General features: G+C 39.6%; 2 protein-coding genes across 4 annotated transcripts; one reads left to right on the forward strand and one right to left on the reverse strand.

The window, feature by feature from the left end:
• The first annotated feature begins 212 nt into the window (after positions 1-212).
• LOC116031473 lies at positions 213-2,527 on the forward strand. 3 transcript variants are annotated; one of them, XM_031273695.1, is made up of 6 exons: positions 232-470; positions 554-690; positions 877-1,064; positions 1,138-1,317; positions 1,391-1,573; positions 1,647-2,527. In XM_031273695.1, exons 1-6 carry the CDS (start codon positions 318-320, stop codon positions 2,264-2,266), a joined length of 1,461 nt encoding a protein of 486 aa, XP_031129555.1. In that variant the 5' UTR covers positions 232-317; the 3' UTR covers positions 2,267-2,527. The 3 variants fall into 3 exon arrangements, with proteins under 3 accessions (XP_031129554.1, XP_031129556.1, XP_031129555.1); XM_031273694.1 differs by having other exon boundaries at positions 213-690; XM_031273696.1 differs by lacking the exon at positions 1,391-1,573 and having other exon boundaries at positions 213-690.
• A 1,100-nt stretch (positions 2,528-3,627) lies between these two features.
• Positions 3,628-7,415, reverse strand: LOC116032923 (serine carboxypeptidase-like 31). Its single transcript, XM_031275661.1, has 10 exons — positions 6,987-7,415; positions 6,340-6,447; positions 6,168-6,263; positions 5,989-6,081; positions 5,653-5,735; positions 5,283-5,567; positions 5,000-5,130; positions 4,790-4,885; positions 4,595-4,700; positions 3,628-3,846 (listed from the first exon to the last, which is right to left on the reverse strand). The coding sequence occupies exons 1-10, from the start codon at positions 7,258-7,260 to the stop codon at positions 3,700-3,702; spliced, it is 1,419 nt and encodes a 472-aa protein (XP_031131521.1). The 5' UTR covers positions 7,261-7,415; the 3' UTR covers positions 3,628-3,699.
• Positions 7,416-7,756: the final 341 nt, after the last annotated feature.

The following is a 7,756-nucleotide window of genomic DNA, read 5'->3' on the forward strand; positions in this document are numbered from 1 at the left end:
CAAACCGCGTTGCTCCCTTCTATTTTCGGTCTTTTGATTCTGCTGAAAATCGATTTTACACTCCGCCGCCGCCTCCCTTCGTGCTTGAGAATCGGACTAGGGTTTCTGAGGTATCTGGAGCTTTTGTTCTCCGCGGTTATCTGTTTTGTTTCTCGAAGAATCCAGCGATGTCGAGGGTTCATGTGTCCGCCGTGCCTTCTCTTTCAACACTAGATTGTTGAAATGGCGGGAAGAAGAGGCCATGGTGCTCCAATTTAAGGAAAAAGATATTCCTCTCCCCTATGATCACCGTGGTGGTGGTGGTATAGGGCTTTCCAATGAGTTTGCTGACAATACTCATGTTCTGGTCGCCCTTAGTGGCAGAAAGCCTACTGCATATCGTGTTTGCCTTCATCCCAAGGGTTCTTTCACCCCTAAATCTTACAGGCATCTATGTGAAGTTTATATTGACCCCCCATGTGGTGGCAGTGGTAAGCTATTTGATCTTGGTAGTGGAAGGTTTTGTTGGATTTTTTACAGTCTCTTTGAAGCTTTTGTGGTTTGTGTTTTCAAGATTGATTTTGCACATGAACATGAAATCCAAATTTCCTCAATCGACGAGGGAAGTGCAAAGATTATCTCCTCCAAGATCTTTTATGAAAATGACATTCCTTTCTCCAGGAATTATGACTTTAATGATGTTTGTTTAGGGTAAGTACAAGTGCAACTCACATTCTTGTCATTTTGTCATGGAGTATAATTTGTGATAATTAAATGCTCTTCCCTTTTAGATTTAGATCTGTTTAACAGTCCCTTAGTGGTCCTCTTTGTTGATTCTGTGTTAATATCCTAGTTTGGCTGTATCTTCTTAATGATATTGTTTATTATCTATTCTAGTTCTGCTGCTGCTTTGCATAGTTATGTCCTCTCAGTGCCTAGCGATGAATATCTGTCTGCCGCATGGAGTGAGGAGCATGAAGTGACTGCATCTCCCAGCAATGAGGGCCAAGACAGGGATGCGGAGATTGAGAAGAGAAACACAACTAGTTCTTGCAAAAGGGACGGGGGAGGGAATGATGCAAGAGGTTGTGTTTTACACCTAGGGTTTATGTTTGGGTTCTGGTTGTCATGTGACTGACAATTTTTACCTTGTTGCAGGGCCTGAAGACATGGGCGCAGAAGAGGAATGCGAGCAGATTGAGGATTCTGTGGGTGAGAAGCAGGTTAGGTCTTTATCCCGTCTAGGTTCCAGGCTGTCTGAAAAGAAGGGCAAGGATTGTGAAGCCAGCACCAAGCAGGATGAAAGGTCGTGTTGCAGGGGAGGGAATGATGCTAGAGGTTGTGTTTTACACCTAGGTCTTGTGTTTGGGTTCTGTTTGTCATGTGACCGACAATTTTTACCTTGTTGCAGGGCCTGAAGACATGAGCGTAGAAGAGGAATGCGAGCAGATTGAGGGTTCTGTGGGTGAGAAGCATGTTAGGGCTTTATCCCGTCTAGATTCCAGGCAGTCTGAAAAGAAGGGCAAGGCTATCTCTGAAGCCAGCACAAAGCTGGATGAAACGTTGTGTTGCAGGGGAGGGAATGATGCTAGAGGTTGTGTTTTACACCTAGGGCTTGTGTTTGGGTTCTGTTTGTCATGTGACTGACAATTTTTACCTTGTTGCAGGGCCTGAAGATATGGGCGTAGAAGAGGAATGTGAGCAGATTGAGGGTTCTGTGGGTGATGCTTCATCCGAGCAGAGGATCATCCAAGAAGCCAAGAACACTGCAGCTGAGGCCAAGGTGAAAGTGCTGGAGTTGCAACTTGAAGCCTCCAACAAACCCAACTCTGCTGCGCAGGCCAGGTTTGAAGCCCTGGAGCAAGAGAAGATCAAGCTCAGCGAGAAGGTTGAGGCCCAGAGGAAGCAGCTCAAGGCCAAAGATGAAGAACTTGCTTCTACCCAGGATAAGGCCATCCAGAAGTGGAGACAATCAGAGGAATTCAGGCAAGCCGCCCAATCATATGCCCGGGAAAATATAAGCAGGATCCTGAGTGACAAGGTGGCCCAGAACCATCTCTTTAAAGCCTTATTCAAGACTGCTTATGAAGAAGATGAAGGGCAGGCTCCCAGGCCAAGTGCCATGGAGGAAGGTTTTGCGAGACAGGAGCATGAAGTAACGTCAGCTCCCAACTGTGAGGACCAAGACAGAGATGGGCAGATGGAGAAGAGAAACAAAATTAATTCTGATAAAGAGGAGATGGGAGGGAATAATTCCAAGAAGAGGCGCTGTCGTTCAAGAGACTAACTTTATTCTGCTACTATTGACATTGTTCCTGGACTTCTCCCAGGTTCCAAATCTATCTAACAGCACTTTTAAAAATCTAAAAACTTTTGCTCTTACTAATGGAACCTTTAGCCTGATTATTCTTGTGATTGTTCTGTGCATTGTTGTTCATTTGCTGTCATTTCATCATAATGCCGTCTTTTGATCCCAAGATGAGGATGAATAAAAGCAGCATTTGCTAGCCTTGGTTGCACTAATGCTTTAGTGCATTATTACTTTTCATAAGCATAATTGTATAAATGGTGAATATGTGCATTGTGTAATGCTGCAAACTGTTCACTGCAATTTGCAAAGGAAAAACCCCATAATTCTTCTCTGCATAAGCTGCTTGAAGAATAATACACTTCATTGTGCACTTACCACTTCAGATTTTAGAATATGGGCCTGGAATGCCTTGGAAAAAGCTTATCTTTGGCATGAAGTATAGCTTCTTTCTTTGAATCTCTTGTATGCTAATTTGTCAACAATTCAACAATTTATCCTGTCATGTCAACTGCATCTATTCTCTGCTTTTCCAATATTTACCTGACAGGAAATGTGGCCTTTTTTTTTCTGTAATTCATAAGCATGGGATGTTCTATATTCTTTTGGTGCTTTTCATACTATATTTCTTATCATACCATATTGTCTTTTAAAATTCATGAATCAAATAGCAAGGGGTCTATTTGCCCATTTTCCATAAATAAAATTATATAAGCATATTTGTTAAACAGACAGTTCTTCAATGAAGTAAATAGGTTAAAGAATTTAATTAAGCCTCAGAATTATACCAAATGGTGCATTGTCAAAAAGAAATTCTAATCAAACATCCAAATTCAAAAAATAATTGAATCATTTAGTATGTCACCTGTCACCACTCGGTTAAGGGCTAAATAAACCTTTGAAATATTACAAATTATGTCATTACACATGCGAACTCAAAAAGATAATTGGATCATTTGCCAATATATTTCAATAATATTTTGCTTTTAATACTAAGTCAGTCTATTACATCATAACTCTTAAGACATTAAATCGGTACGTGCTCAATGTACCTTGTAACATATTTTCTATTACATGGATAGCCAAAAGAAGCTTGTAACATATTTTCTATTACATGGATAGCCAAAAGAAATAGATGTTTATGGTGGTAGCACTATTGAGGGACCATAAATACTTTCTTCTCTTTTTGATGTATAAAGCATTACATCATATCATTGCTATTTCTAGCTGAAATTTCTGGCATTAAACACCATCATAACAATATTGATTGGAGCTTAGTATCAGATCTATCTTTTAAGAGTAAGTTTTGTGAGACGTATAATATTTTTTAATTAAAATATAATATTTTTTTATACGTTCATAAGAAGTATTACACGTCCGTCTTCTGATGAGACGGTCTCACAGAATATGATTTATCTTTTAAATGGGAGAGATGCCCCAGAGAGGAATGATGAGAAGAATGCCAGGGATTCACTTGGCTTGAAAGTGGGGACTGCATGGCCAGCTCCTCTAAAAGTAGCAAAAGTAAGCCCTTCATATTCCTGAACCCATCCACCAACCTGTTGAAATGCCATGGCAAAAAGGAAGATTAAAAGATTGTGTACAGATTCCGCTCCACCACAAAAAGTTGGAATAGTGACAAAGAATTTATGTTTTTCTCCCTCTGCCTTGTTCAATCACAAGATCTGATATGCTTAAGTCACTAATCCGGATTCACTTCAGGTCGCATCAGCAACATGTTTAATGCAACACAACGCTGTAAGAATTTATCATATGATCTTACAGTTGTATTAACAGTTCACTTAGGAACGTTGGATTAACTATAGTTTGTTTTGATTGTTCAACTTTTGCATTATTTTTAGATCATTAGGTATCTTAGTGTACGCTAGACTAATCCTATGCATCCAAAGCCCCTATCCCAGAGGGTAGAGAGGGTAAATCGCGAGTCATCCCGTCAGTCTCTAAGTTCCACTCCAGTCTGTATACTCTGATCGGTCAAGGTCTCTCAATGACCCCAAATTTCCAATAAGATTCAAACCCCTACACTGCTGATAGAACAAAACTTTAAAGTGAACGGTTGAATTAACTAAGCAAGACTTTTGCATTTCTTTTTGCTATAATATCGCAGTTTTGTCAAAGGGTTCTGTCTGTTGTTTTATCCTAAAATATACCTGTGTGCTCTCAAATCAAAGGAATATTGTCATCACTAGAATATGATTTCATTCCCTTTTCTTGTTCACAGAGGTCAAAATATTCCATTTTCTCATTCACAGAGATCAGAAGCAATTTAGCAGATGTGCATCTTACTTGTTTCTGATGATACCATGGCCTCCATTCTCTGGTAATGGGAAGACTAAGAGTACTTATGCTGTATCTTGTAGATAACACAGGAACCCTTCCATCAGTGTCCCCGCTGCACCCGAGGAATAGAGAATGAAAATTGAAAAATTGGAGAAAGAAAACCGAAGAATTGAAGTAAACGCGAACTTTTCGTTTGTGTACCTGTATACCCATATTCTAATTCCTGCAGCAATGAGTTTCTGATATATGGGAAGAACAGATTCCTTTGAGTCAGACCACCCATTGAAGACTGACATACTACACCAGATTGGGTCGAGGTTAGTCGACTGGGTTGTAATGCACATGGGCCGAACGTTACCATACTAAAAGACTGAATCCAATCAATAAATTAAATTAAATTGCATTACATACTTGCAGATTCTCCAGTCCCTGAGATGGTGACCAGAACTGACATGAAGGGCTTTCTGAACATCCAGCCTGTTGTAATAAGATTTGGCGTAGTCGTCGAGACACGGATCGTATCCCGCCATGATTCTTGGCATCTGATCACAAAACAAGACATTATTGTACAGTCTATACGCTTAAACTTTTAGTTGAGACAGAACGCATTCTTCAGTTATCAATAGGATCTACTAGTTGAGACAGAACGCGTTCTTTAGGATCTTAGAGGGGAAAGTTTGAGCATTTTACTTACCATTTTGGATGTGGTCTTGAACACTGGAGTTGAATTATCGTCCGAACCAGTCAAGCTGTCAATGCAGACCGACGTATAAAGGCTGTAGATATCAATCTCCTTGTACTGTTTCAGCAGTTCATTCACAGCCTGGCTGCAGTCCTGATTGCTCCACGTATCGTTGCTGTTAAAATCACACGACGCTATGATCGTTCTGTGAGTCTCGTCGGATATCACAGCGTGGCTCCACGCGTAATCCACCATGCCCTGCCAGTCCTGAACATCAGATGTTTCGGGATTGCCAAGCTGCAACGAGCAATCGCCCATCATCAATAGTCAATAAACGAGCACTCGAATGACTGTTTTTATAGTTGCAGAAGAACAGCCATACCAGAATCCCTCTAAGATCAATGAAAAGGGAAGGGTCTTTGTTTCTGTCAACAATAATCTCAGCCAGCTCAGGAACATACTTCCCTGTTGTTACGAAAGTAAAGAGAAGATTTCTGAATATGCTGTGTTATATTGTCATATAAAAAAGAGAATACAAAGCCTTATAAATAGGTGCAAGAAGACTACGAATAGGAAACAAGTTTCCATATACCTACCTACCTAAATCCAATCTATAGAGATTCCATATATTAAATATATATAAACACAGAAGAAAAATCTTCGGGGCGCATGAAATCTTGAGCTAAATGTAGCAGAAGATAGTTGTTGTGACAAATACCTGCATAACTCTCCCCAGCAATGTAGAAAGCTCGGGTTCTATACGACGGGTACTTGAGAAACCACTCATGCAGGAATGCATACGCATCGTTTGCTGCACATTAACATGTACACGGGTGCAAGGTGAGAAAGAAGGGATGCAGAAAGGGGAAAAACCGAGAAAAAAAAAAAAAATCTAACCCGCAAAATCATCCCCAAGATTGGCATAATCAGTGCTTGTATTCGAGTACGAGAACCCAACACCAATTGGAGATTCCAGGAACAGCAAGTTTGCTTCTGCAGTATTAATAAAGAGCAATGTCAGGTTACTGAGAACTTTAAGGTTGTTAAGAGAGATTTACAGATACTAAACCTTTGTTCCATGAATAAGGATTAACTGTTAGACTGGATTCATCAGAGTCGACGAGGAAAGGTCCAATCTCTTGGGTTGCCCCATACCCAATGGAAGAACATCCAGGACCTGAACCAGGAAATCGAAGTCGAAAGTGAAATAATGATATGTTTAAACAATCTTTTGGTTTCCTCAAAAAAAAAAAAAAAACAATCTTTTGGTAATTTGGTTACTTGAGAAAGGGGGAAAAGGTGGTGCCCACTTCATGGCAAGAAACTGGACATGAATTCTTAAAGCCTATCATATCATAATTGTTTAACTAAGAAAATCGTCGATTTGAGATTTTCTACAGACCAGACAACAACAACAGACTAAGAAAATATATGAGAATAAGGTTGTCTGTAGTCTGTAGACAAGACAACAAGAAAACATTTTTAGGAATTTCTTCAATTCCCTTTCTGTTAAAGACTATTTCTTTGCTTTCTATACTGAAAGTTGGGCATAAAGACTGGAATAAAGCAGTATTAAATTCAGGAAAATATAACAAACTAAACTCGTTGCAGGCAGCCTAAACGTACACGAAAACATCTAAACAACACGAATACCAACAATACCATCAAACAGGAAAACAACGTTGTTAACGAACAATGAAAAACATAGGTTCTTACCACCATTAAGCCAGAGAACTAAAGGTTTCTCGTCAGGCAGGCTCGGGGATTCATAAAGCCAGTAGAAGAGCCGTCTTCCATTATTCTCGTTCACTGTCACATACCCTGCATAATGTTTGAAATTCACTACAGGCTGGCCAGGCAAATTCGCCACGAGATCCTCACTGGCCCTTGACTGATCAGATTGTTCCCTGTTGGATGAAAACGAATGCCTGGCAACAGAAAACGGTTCCAAAAGCAACAAGGAAACAAGAACCAGATAAAAGGACAACATTTTTTTAATTCAAAATCTGATTAAAAAAAAAACACCGATTTGGGGACAGCTAGGTAGTGCCTATGCAAAGAGCGTATGTAAGCTAGGTACATTGACACCAAACATGTCTATATATATATATATATATATATACTCGTTGGCAAATACTTATCAACAAAGCCATCATGTAGACATCAATTTTAAATGTGTGTTAGTGAAGAATCCTACACAGCAAACTTTTTCAAAAATGGACAGGAACCATATGGAATCTGACACCGATTTTAGGCTGATTATACTATTTTAATGAACAAAGCCTAGTGGAGCCTCCATTTTCATGTGTGGTTGTTGAATCACAAGTCACATGAAAACATAATCCACAAATAATTCTAACAGAATTATCTGTTTCGTCATACATAAGCAAAACGGTAGCTTGCAGACCGATGAAACACTAACTTACTGAACCTTAATTCATGAGTGTTTACTTCCCAGTAATTGTTCCAATTCTGTAAAAGAAAAC

This window comes from Ipomoea triloba, chromosome 10, assembly GCF_003576645.1.
Source record: "Ipomoea triloba cultivar NCNSP0323 chromosome 10, ASM357664v1".
Taxonomy (NCBI): domain Eukaryota; kingdom Viridiplantae; phylum Streptophyta; class Magnoliopsida; order Solanales; family Convolvulaceae; genus Ipomoea; species Ipomoea triloba.